Source organism: Diabrotica virgifera, chromosome 7 (genome assembly GCF_917563875.1).
Source record: "Diabrotica virgifera virgifera chromosome 7, PGI_DIABVI_V3a".
Classification (NCBI taxonomy): Eukaryota; Metazoa; Arthropoda; class Insecta; order Coleoptera; family Chrysomelidae; genus Diabrotica; species Diabrotica virgifera.
In genome coordinates, this window is record NC_065449.1 from 110,757,615 (window position 1) to 110,770,322 (window position 12,708).

The window sequence follows — 12,708 nt, forward strand, 5'->3', positions numbered from 1 at the left end:
GCGTTCTAAAATTATTGCCCAAAATTCATTCATTATGAATGTTTTTTTTGATATTTCTTTCACCAAACACTTTGCCTGTTTCACCTTTATGATTAGTGTCTTAAGCAAGAGCAGATTTGAAGGCGTTATAACCTTTTTTAGACAAAGCTCTTCTTGCATCAGCCCTTGTACTGCATCTGGTGCTGCTTGTTCTTTTAAAGACTAGATCGTGGCGAATGTTATGGTTTAGTGGAGTTTCATTTAAGTATTGGATGATAACTTCCCAACTGTTGGTAGATGCTGAATATTCTGCTGTGAAGCTTGTGTCGTGTTCGTCAAAAAGAATACATGGAAAGTAGTAAACATTTCCATTTTCGGGAGAGTAAGTACATTAAGCGGGCTACTCACACGCCTGCCGCGGGGCAACCTAAGGCGCACGGTTGATGGGGCAATCTAGGAAGCTTACTACACACGCCCCTGGATGTTTTTTTATTTTACTGTTCAGGTTCAGTGTGCAAGTAAGTGTGAGTTGTGCCGCGCTAAATCAAAAAGATGGAGACAATATTGTCATTAAAGCAAAAAATTGGTGTAGCATTAACTCTTTCCGTTGTTCTACCAAAAAAAAGGAAGAAAAAAGAAGATACTGGGTGAAGGGGTGGATATAGAAAAGAAAAGATTTGTGCCACATAAACATCATGCAACAATTGGGAGTATCTCCTTGATATGGTGACTGGTGACACCACCAATATTAAAAAAACAAGATTCTTTGTTCTTTGTTCTAATCAACAATAATTCCTGATACACGCGCTGCGTTGGTTATGTAAGAACTGACTCAAATTTGCCCAATCACACTACAGACGTGTGAAGTGGCAGGGCGGCATGGTCTGATTTAGGGAGCTAGGGAACTTCGGAGCTTCTGCCGCCCTGCCTAGGAGACGATTTAGAAAATTGCTCCTGCTTGCCTACACACATCACATTTAAGGAAGCAATTAAGGACTCAAACTCTAGATTGCCCCTGCGACAGGCGTGTGAGTAGCCAATCTCTTGTAATTTTTCTTTCACTGATTTTTTTCGAAAAACCATAGATTGTGTAACAAATCTTATAATGCCTTCAAAATTGGTTTTTGATGCTGAAAAACTTCCATCAATATTTTTACATTCTGAAGAATATTTCCCAATTCAAAATTTCCGTACTTATTCAGTTATGGTATTCCATATTCCCATGTCGTTTCTGAATTTAGGGCCCAACATATCTTTAACTTCAATTTCTAACTTAGTTTCGGTTTCTGGCTCTTTAAATTCATGAACTGGAATAGAACTGTCGTTGCATGTTTTTTCACCTTCTTCAGTTGCGGAAGCTATGTTTCCCTTAGTTATATCTATTGCATTACGTGCATCGTGAATTTTCATTGGTTGAAGCTTTACTAGTTGTGGATTTCCGTGTGGAATCGAGTTTAAATAAGTTTTGGTTCAGCTTTAGTTCTTGCTTAAGGATCTTTTCTCTCTTTCTTTTTCTTGCGTTTTTCTGCAACAGTCTCGAAACTTTTTTTCTTATTTCCATCGGGGCTTAAACATTGCACATGAGTTGGACCTAAAACTTCCACTACCCATACCTAGAGCGAAAGGCATGGGTACTGTAGGAGAGGGAAGGGAGGGGGCTCTAACTCATTCATTCCTCTTGCTTTTACTACTTTTTGAATCTAAGAAACCGTGAAGATTTCTGCATTGGCAGTACTGTTCTTTCTACCAAATGGCATTCATTAGCGACTTATTCTCATAACCTAGGCTTTCGATCTTACAAAATGCTTTGTAATGTAAGTAAAATTTAATAAAAAATTTTTGTCCTGGTAAAAGATATATTAGTTTAAAAAGCCCCTATAGGGCTACAAACATAGAAACAAAACGCTTTCGCTCTGTAACAAGAGCATCATCAGTGTTACAAGAATATGGTGAGCCACCCAAAAATACAAAGGTTAAAACCTTTTAAAAATAGACTAAAAGTCTTATATAAATATAAACATAGTAAAATCCAAAGGATGGATAAAATTCCTATGGATGTGGCTTTAGGGCAACATATGACTCCCACACGTGGTAAGTGGGTTAATTAATTAGGCCATTATGTTATAAGAGGTGACAGGCAACTATTTGGTTTTTACGATGTTTACATTTATATAAGACTTTTAGGGCCGATTGTTCAATTTGAGATTATCTTCAGATTAAAAATAATCTTCAATTAAACTTAATATTGCGTTGTTCAATGCAAGTTTAACACTTAGCCATCTGTTAACAAGAGATTATCTTAAGGTGAAACAGTAGCGATCAACAGGTAGCTAAAACGCGTTCCAAGATTGCGGCTGTAATTTTGAATATTTTTTCGAGATATTTGGCACACGTATTCGTAATATAATAAAGAATGGCGGTACAGAGCCCAATTTGAAAAATATATTAATATGTGGAAATTACTCTGTAATTAAATACAATATTAAAAAAACGAGCCTGTACCGCCATTAAGAAGAACAAAAAAATACACTTTCTTCAAATAAACTTTTTTATCCGATGCCTAGATTTTGTGTAACTTTGGAACTACTAACGAAATAAAAAAATTTAGTAGTTCCAAAATGACACAAAATCTAGGCATCGGATAAAAAAGTTTATTTGAAGAAAGTGTATTTTTTTGCTCTTCTTAATGGCGGTACAGGCTCGTTTTTTTAATATTGTATTTAATTACAGAGTAATTTCCACATATTAATATATTTTTTAAATTGGGCTCTGTACCGCCATTCTTTATTATATTACGAATACGTGTGCCAAATATCTCGAAAAAATATTCAAAATTACAGCCGCAATCTTGGAACGCGTTTTTGCTACCTGTTGATCGCTACTGTTTCCTCTTAATCGCTCAAAAACGAAGGAATAACGGTGTTAACTAAAGATTTGTAACCTTACTTTCTGGTTTTAAATTAAATATTTTCAAGAAAATTCCAAATTGGAACAACCATAGTTATTGCACTAGCTAGATATGTATGTATTTCGAATTGTTCGTTCTATAAATTTTCAGTCGTAGATAAGATTTGCAGTAATAATGCAGTAATAATCTATTACAATTTCGTGTCTCTAATAATAATGGCTATTTCTCTTTTATTTTGATGACAGAAATATGACAGAGGACGAATATTATTTCTTAGCTGTTTTTAATATAATTTTTTTGACTTCAAAAAAATGTGTTTCTTAAAAAATTTATATTATTATAACCCACTGATATGCACATATAGCCAGTACAAAAATAAATTAGATCTCTCAGTGTATAGGTACTTATGCTTTCTACAAATTTATGCATGATAATTATTAATTATTTATAAATACATATTTCTCGAAGTTTCACTTTTTTTTTCATTTTGTGTAAAAAGCAGATAAAAACAAATTGGAAAAACTGTTAATGAAATTTTTGTGAAGGAATAGGAATTATTTTTATAAGCTAAAAAATTAACATTACTATTTAAACATGCTTTTTTACGCAAAGTTAGCAGTTGTACTTTTAATACTTTCTTCCATTTTAAATATGTTTAATAATGTAAATTAAAATCTCTTTCAGTAGTAGTTGACATGTATTAAACACTACATGTCAAAAATCATTAACTTTATAACACAGAACACATTTTTATGTACAATTTTCATGATAAAGTTTGTTCCAAGTCGTTAATTAATAACTGGCAACGTTGTCGCCGCTTCAGTACTCGGGTTTAATAAATCCGAAAGTTAACTAGCATTGAACAACTTCTTAAAAAATAATCTTTAGATTAAATTTAATTACGGTTTACTTAATCCATGAGTTAACTACTGATTGAACAACTGGCCCTTAGTCTATTTTTAAAGGGTTTTAACCGTTGTATTTTTGGGTGGCTCACCATGTTCTTGTAACACTGATGATGCTCTTGTTACAGAGCGAAAACGTTTTGTTTCTATGTTTGTAGCCCTATAGGGGCTTTTTAAACTGATATACCTTTACCAGGACAAAATGTTTTATTAAATTTTACTTGTAATTAATGGTATACAGCCAGCTACAGGAAATTCTTCCTTGTGGAGCATTGTAATGTAGTTTTATACGTCCACCATCACTTTTGTGGTATTGCGTCATATTTGAATTCTTTAACACAATATGATTTATAGTTTTTCTTTAATTCGAGTTATTATTTTTTCATTTTGGGTCCTGCCAGGCCCTCTTTGGGGTCGAGGCCCCTAGGCACCTGCCTTTGGCTTATGTGAGAGGTTATCGTAAAAAGTAATAAATGGATTCTACGATCATAAAGACATACGAAAATATTACATAGAAAATATACATGGACACAGCCCACAAGAGGGCTAAGGTTAATTATTGACTATATATACGCCAAAAACCAAACCTAAGAGTTTTGTACGCACGGGTGTATCGAGGAGTGGATTGTGGATGGGACCGCCACTTAACCTTCGCAAAGGTGTTAGTTAAATACCTGGGAAACAAGTCTAAAATTTTAGAAAGTCTAAAGAATGATTCCACCCAATTTTTGAACAAATTCAATTACAAACTTCTTTTAAACTCAGATTGGCTACAAAACTACAAAATATTAGAAAATAAAACAAGACGGTGAGAGAACTACACTGTCAAATAAAAGACTGTGTACATAATACAGGGCAAGAGGCCATAGGGTATAAGTGTGGTATAAGGAAAATGTGCGAAACCAATATTCGGAGTGGTGGTTACAAGAAATCGGAGAGTTGGTAGATACTAAAAAGAAAGCCTATCGAATCTGGCTACAAACACAAAATCCACAAGGCTGGAGAACATATACTCAATGGAATAAGGAAGTTAGAAATCTGTGACCAAAACAAAAACCGAAACGTGAGGTAAAACATGTGAAGAAATGAACAGATACAGGGTGGGGCATTAGTGTGACAAAGTCCAATTAATCGTTTGTCGTAAGAGATACAAAAAAAGTTGTTTAGATAAAAGTTGGGGCACGGACAGGACCATAATTTAAAAATATTTTCAGATATACAGCGTCACCCGTATTGACAGGGTGACACAAACTTATGTTTTTTTAAATGGAACATCCTGTATATTTTTGTAAAATATAGAGTTTTGTAATATTATATGAGGTAGTACACACCCTGTAGAATTGTAGTGATTTGACATCAAAGTTTCTGTTTATGGTCAAACGATTTTTAATATAGTCTACTATTGTTAAACATTAATAATATAGCGAAAAGTTTAGTATTAATATACATGGTTGGTCAAAACTCGGTATGAGTATTTTCTGAGTTTTTTTTTTTAAATGGAACACCCTGTATTTTAGTATTCTAATGAAATGAAGTATGGTACTCTTTTATATCTTAAGCATTCCCTATACCTAAGTGCTTTAATTTTTGATTCATTCGTGATTCTTTAATCCAAACATTAATTGCAAAAACAATTACGTGAAATTTTATTAGGTGGCTGTGCAAATATTCAATCAAAAATATTTTTCAAAAAATAGTAGATATTAATCTAGACTGATCCTTAATTTATTAATATTGCATGAGATATCCAAACACCTACGTAGTTAAGATTGTTAATGCGTAAAATATTATGAATAAAAACACAAGATTCTACCTAGTTGGCTATGCCAATAAATTTGCTAAAACATTTGACACTAAAATGTTTTAGGTAGGTCATAAATTAAATCACATATTCTGGTACCAAAATACATCGATTCAACCTAATTTACCTTAGTACAAATGTGCACGTAAAAAAGTACAGCTCTTTGAAGTTACCAAATGAAAATTGATTTTTTCCAAGTTTATGTAAAGAGTCTCTAAAAACAGAGTAAAATTTATTTAATATTAAAACTAGGCTAAAGATTTACAATAATATATTTACAGTTTTTTATTATAATAACTTAATCTATATATAAATACATTCAGCACCCCATTATGGTGCCATCGGGGTTTGTTTTAGCTTTAGGAAAACATAATTTTCGACCCGCATTAAATATACATTGATTGGTAAAAATACCACATGTAGACGATTGGGTATAATACACGCTTGGTGTTTTCTTTCCAGTATATAGATTTCTTGATCCTGTCTCGGATTTAGTCATAGAAACAAAATTTGGTAATGTTTTGCCACTTTTTAATTGGTACTTGACAGGTGAATAAGCAGGTTGATACGTATATCCAGATCCATAACCATATTGACCATTTGTTGAATGAGTATTTGACGTAACTGCATAAAATGGTTTTTTGTAAATAATTTTTCCGCTGCCAGGAGAAAGAGTAACGCTTTGAGCATGGGAATTTTTACCAATAGCGTACGTATTTGGGCCATTTGCTATTGATTTTACTGTTCCTCTAAATCCAAGGGGTATTTTATAACCTGGAATACCAGGAACGGTTTCACCTGGTTGAATAACGGTAGCCTCATTAAGTAGTTCACCTTTACTTTGATGTACAGTTAGATCTAGATCTTCCAATGGATCCAAAATAATGTGTTGTCTTTGATTGTGATCAGATTGTGTTATAATGCTTCTGGTTTTTGGTTTTTCAGTTTCATCTTCATAGTCGTCGTAATACTCGTCATCATAATCTTTTTTATTTGATTGGTTTGAATTTGAATTTAATTTTTTTGCATTTATGGGTGCTTTCACCGTTGTGGATGGACTGGGTTCATCAGGAATGGGCACACTTTTTGAATTAGTTTTTGATACTGTTGTTGCACGTTGAACTTGTTTCTGTGACAGTTTCTCTCTTGCAACCTTAAAATCAATTTCTGTTGGATTAAACGGGCCAGTTTTAGTAAAATTTTTACCAAATCCAGTTCCTCCGGAAGCAGCTTGTGCAGCTCCTGTATATTTTACTCCATACTTAAATCTTCCTTGAACTTGAGATTGGGACATTCCGGAATGAGTGCCACTTTGTGCTCCAGCAGTACCTCCTCCCATAAATGATTCTGTGCCGTTATCAGCGTCATTTTCGTCATACGGTAAAAATCCAATTTGAGCTTGAGACGACGTACTTCCAGGGCCATTCGATTGTGCGTCAGCTAGGCCTCCTTTTTCTGATGCTTGTACTTGCGATTGTGTACCGTGGGTAATACCACCACTTTGTGCACTTGAACTGGTTTGGCCAGTTTCATGCGAGAAAACAACTTGTGACTGTGATTGACCTACACCGCCTCTTCCCTGGGCAGAGCTTTGAGCTCCCTCTTTTGCACCAGATACCTGAGTTTGGGCACCTCTTTTACCATCATCCGACCCCGCAGAAGCGCTAAACGAACCAGATCCAGAATAGGTTCCAGAAACTTGAGACTGTGCAGTACCTCCGCCAAAGACTCCTTGTGCTTGAGCTTCAGCCGTTGTTCCGTTTTCTGTGTGTTGAACGGAAGTTTGCACTTGTGAATCTGAATCATCTGATTCTACGGCGGAAATTTGACCACCAACTGCTTGGCCGGGTCCACCGATTAGTCCAGGTACATTTCCAGTTCCTCCCCCCGTCTGACCAGGTACTGTTACAAAAGAACCAGGACCACTTTGACTAGGCCAGCCTCCTGTTTGACCTGGTGTTCCTACCTGACCAGGCCAACCGCCAGTTTGTCCTGGTGCTCCTAGGTGACCAGGCCATCCGCCAACTTGACCGGCTCCACCACCAGTTTGTCCTGGAGCTCCTACGTGACCAGGCCATCCACCATCTTGACCGGCCCCTACTGTTTGCCCAGGCGTTAGACCTGGTGCTCCAGTGCTGCCACCTTGACCACCCCCTTGAGTTCCTACTTGTCCAGGCCAACCACCTAATTGACCTGTTCCACTTGGTTGACCTGACCAGCCAGGGTGATTTGTTCCACCTTCTTGTCCAGGCCAAGCACCACTTTGTCCATTTTGACCAGGATAACCAGATACTTGAGTTCCAGTTTGACCGGGCCAACCAATATTTTGTCCTGGGACACCTACTGGACTAGGCAAACCGCCAGTTGGGCTACCCCCACCAGGACCTACATTTCCTCCTTGGTCGGGCAAATTACCTGTTTGAATTCCACCTCCAGCAGTGCCCGAAGGTGGAGTTTGAGCCCATCCTCCTGTTTGTCCTGTAGTTCCTATCTGCCCTGGCCCAGGCAAACTACCACCATTTTGACCAGGCCATCCTCCGGATTGTACAGGTCCGGGTACTTGTCCTGGGGTTAATAAATTTCCGGGCCAGCCAGTGTTTGGTCTCCCATCAACATTTCCCGGGATGCCTGGGCTAGGCCAATTTCCACCTTGTCCGGGACTTCCAACTGGACTTGGCCAACTACTAATTGGTCCGTTTGTACCTCCTGTAACTCCTGGACCTAGTCCCTGACCAGGCCAACCACCACTTTGCCCTGGACTTCCTACCTGTCCTTGCCAACCACCCGTTTGTCCTGGGCTTCCTATTTGTCCTGGACTTCCTATTGGTCCTGGCCAACCACCTGTTTGTCCTGGCCAACCACCTGTTTGTCCTGGCCAACCACCTGTTTGTCCTGGCCAACCACCTGTTTGTCCTGGCCAGCCACCTGTTTGTCCTGGACCACTTGCTTGATCAGGTCTAGTACCGGTTCCTGCTTGTCCAGGTCTACCTGTTGGTGGTGTACTTGAAATTTCTGGATATCTTAATTGACCTGGTTGTCCGTATCCTAACTCACCTGGTCGCGGTGGACCTTGAGGTCCATAAGCTTCGTATTGGCCAGAAAATTGACCTGAAAATCTACCGTAGTTACCTTGCTGCCCTTGATAATCTCCACTTAATTTACCTCCAAATACTCCAGTACCATATGGATATTTAGATATTTGTCCTATAGTAGGTCCGGAACCACCAGACTGATCTGGACGAATAAGTGGAGGATTACGTGAATCCGTTGATCCGGGCCAGCCACTTGTTTGTCTAGGTCCTTGTCCTTGCCCAGTAGTACCTACTTGAGAAGGTGGCTGTGGACCGGTTGATCCGGGCCATCCACCTGTTTGTCTAGGTCCTTGATCTTGCCCAGTAGTACCTAATGGAACAGATGGCTGTGTACCACCTGGTGCAGATCCGCCTACGTGACTTGGCCATTGTTGACCTGGCCAATCCCCGACGCTACCTGGTTTTTCACCTACATTGGCCGGCCAGCTCTCTATCGGTATTCCATTTTGATCTACTCCACCAACTGGACCAGGACCTCTTTGTCCGTTGGTCCCGGTCTGACCAGTTGTTTGACTAGGCCACCTTCCTGGCTGTGGAATACCTCCAGCTTGTCCAGGCCATTCATTTGTTTGTGGTATTTCGCCAGGTCTTCCTGGGTAACCGCCCGATTGCCCTATTCCTCCTGGTTGCTGAATTCCACCTGGTTGTTCTATTTTACGTGGTGGTGCTATTTCACCTGATTGTCCAGGGCTGCCAGGTTGTCTATACCCTCCTGGTTGCAATGTTCCACCTGGGTATCCCGTTCCACTTGGTGGTCCATATCCTCCTGGTTGACCTATTATACCCGGTTGGCCCGTTCCAACTGGTTGTCCTGTTCCAGCTGGTTGCCCGTATCCTCCTGGTTGTCCGATTCCACCTGGTTGTCTTGCCCCATTTGGTTGTCCATATCCTCCTGGTTGACCTATTACACCTGGTTGTCCCGTTTCAATTGGTTGTCCTGTTCCACCTGGTTGTCCATATCCTCCAGGTTGCCCGATTCCACCTGGTTGGTTTGTTCCACTTGGCTGGCCGTATCCACCTGGTTGACCTATTATACCTGGTTGTCCCGTTTCAACTGGTTGTCGCATTCCACTTGGTTGTCTAATTCCACTAGTTTGACCAGGCCATCCACCACTTTGTTCAGGCCAGCCTCCTGTTTGACCTCCACCTTCAGATTGGCCTGGCCATCCATCTCTTCCTGTACCTCGTGATGGCATATTTGGTTGGCTAGGCCCTCCTCCATATTGACCACCTCCTGTTGAACCCGATCCTCCTACTTGACCTGGCCTACCGGTTTGACCTGTCCATCCTCCTACTTGTCCTGGACCGGTAGCTTGTCCAGGACGCCCAGTTAATTCAGGCTCACCGTGTCCACTGCCTCCAGTCCATCCTGGTTTTCCTATCGTATCAGTACCACCGGGTCTTTGAATAATTGCCTCTGGAATTCTTCCTCCCGGTAATCTTTGTAGTTCTATTGTTTGATCTTGATCTCTGCCATAACATTCGTCACAACCGAAAGGAAGGCTTTGGCTTTGAGCCTGGCCCATTCCATTGCTTCCACCTAAAAATAAAAAGTATATTTAGCAAACATCTGCTTTTTAATATTATATCGGTGAACGCAAAAAAAATATTTTAAATTTCCCGCAGGTGGCACTAGAAAAAGTATCACGTTTTTTAACAATTAAATTTTCTTCTTCTTCTTTTTTTTCTTCTCCTTTCTCAATATAAGCTATTCTGTTTGTTCATTGGCGGATTCAAGATTCAACTCCGTGTTCACTTCTTTTTCGAGAGTTTGTTTAGTCGCAATGTACCTAATTGTCTATAAAAATTGATATACAAGGTAGTAAAGTATAATAAATGAAAGTAATTTATAAGATACTTAGATACTTACTAACAACTGCTTTGGATCCTTCATAAGTAGATTCAGCTTCAGCTTTTCCAGGTTCATCTGATTTTCCAAAATTTAAATACTGAGACTGCGTCTGACCTCTCACTCGTCCTTGAAAATAATGACTTGTAGTTCTTTTTCTTCGGTTTTTAATTATATAGTTCGGTAAATCGTTAAGAATAATTTCCTGGTTTTCAGTTAGGTCTGCATTGTTTTTAATGAGATATGTGGGAAACCCTCTGCAAAATTCAGTTATCCGGTCACCAGCTAATCTCCATATCTACAACATTTGTTAATAATGAAATTATTAAAACATTTATTGGAATATATCATCATGGACGTAAGAAAATGAAGAGCATATGAACCTGCATCACATTGAGGAAGACACCGAAAATATAGAATCCCCGACGATGAAAGGGGTAAAATAAGCAATAAGTACGAGCATAAAAGAATAGCAGGGATCTGGGTATTAAAAACGTCCCTTCTAAGCTATACACTATACAGTGATTGCGCTAATAACCGGCAAAATAACGCAAAAGACGGAAAACATAATACGTTATGAAATAATAAAAGATCAAACTAGTAGAGGTCAGAAATTATTAATAGAAACCTATAAATTTACATTACATGTATATTGATAATTTTCCACCTTTAGACGTATCGGGGGAGTTTGGCTACTGCCACTGTGACAGGAGAATTTTATAAAATTCTCCTGTGACAGTTTGACTCAGATTCGTCTAAAGGTGGGAAACTATCAATATGATGTAAATTTATAGGTTTCTATTGATAATTTTACACCTCTAATAGTTACATCTATTTTTATTCCACAACGTATTATATTTTCCATCTTTTTTCGAAAACCCATATCACCAATATCAACTCCTTGATCCAGGAATACTCTCCACTAGTTCAATTTATTCATTTACACTAATATATCCTATTCTGTCCACCTAGTACTCTCATCATCTAATATGTTTGGATCTTCAATTTGTAATCTCAACGTGGAATGAAGTAAAGCAGTAATCACTTCTGTTGGATGTAGGCACATATGAATTTATTAAACAATTCTTAAAATTTATCCACGAAGGAGTGGAAGTACAAAACGTTTTCGGTCAGACTGACCATCATCAGTGTAAACGTCGAGTGTACAAGTAATGGTAACTAGCCACTTCAATAGGTATAAAAACCTCTAAAATACATTATTGTTACATTCTATATTAAAAAGTGGTCGACTTAATGTAGATTAAGTCGATGTCTTAAGATTTAAAGATCACATGTGAATGTATTTCATCCTTGCTCGAAAAATGCACAAGGTAAGTACTTGTGTTCAGGTGAGAGGTTACGAACCAACTGTTGGTTCGTTGGTTCGTAACCTCTCACCTGAACACAAGTACTTACCTTGTGCATTTTCGAGCAAGGATGAAATACATTCACATGTGATCTTTAAATCGTAAGACATCGACTTATTGTCGACCACTTTTTAATATAGAATGTAACAATAATGTATTTTAGAGGTTTTTATACCTATTGAAGAGGCTAGTTACAATTACTTGTACACTGGACGGGTATACTGATGATGGTCAGTCTGACCAAAAACGTTTTGTACTTCCACTCTTTCGTGGAAAAATTTTAAGAATTTTTTATTAAATTCATATATGCCTACATTCAACAGAAGTGTTTACTTCATTCCACGTTGTTATATTGAAGGTATACAGCCAACTACAGGGTTTACCCCCTTTTTAAAGTTTTAAATAATAATCTACTCCACAAAATCATTTATTTTATTCATCATTCATTAATTTTGTTTTTATTTTTTAATTAAATTTGTTTTTCAAAATATCAATTTTACTCAACACCTCTCTCTCTCTTTTCTCACTTTAGGTAATATCTTAGAAACTCATATATAATTTTTCCTTGTCCTAACTTTTAATCTTGTTTTCTTCTTCTTCTTCTACGGCACTACAGCCCAAATTGAGCCTTGGTCTGCCTTATTTTTTGCCTCCACTCTTGCTTGTCTGTGGCTGCTCTTCTCCATACACGGACTCCTAAAAGGGCTTGTGCGTCGTTGTTTACTGTGTCTTCCCAGCGCTTTCTTGGCTTTTCAACCGGTCTCTTTCCCTGCATTCTAGCATTCAATGCTCTTTTTGGTAGCCCAT

General features: G+C 38.1%; 1 protein-coding gene across 8 annotated transcripts in view; it reads right to left on the bottom strand.

Moving 5' to 3' along the window:
• Nucleotides 1–5,849: 5,849 nt before the first annotated feature.
• LOC126888329 (collagen alpha-1(III) chain-like) overlaps nt 5,850–12,708 on the bottom strand; it is a 68,234-nt gene continuing 61,375 nt past the window's right edge. The window contains exons 4-7 of one of the 8 annotated variants that reach the window (XM_050656481.1): nt 10,556–10,832; nt 8,519–10,225; nt 8,456–8,476; nt 5,850–8,413 (exon numbers count right to left, since the gene is read on the bottom strand). In XM_050656481.1, coding sequence (XP_050512438.1) covers nt 5,913–8,413; nt 8,456–8,476; nt 8,519–10,225; nt 10,556–10,832 — 4,506 coding nt within the window. In that variant the 3' untranslated portion in view covers nt 5,850–5,912. Of the gene's footprint in view, nt 10,226–10,555; nt 10,833–12,708 lie in introns of all 8 variants that reach the window. The other 7 variants (XM_050656480.1, XM_050656478.1, XM_050656474.1 and 4 more) reach the window with 7 other exon arrangements.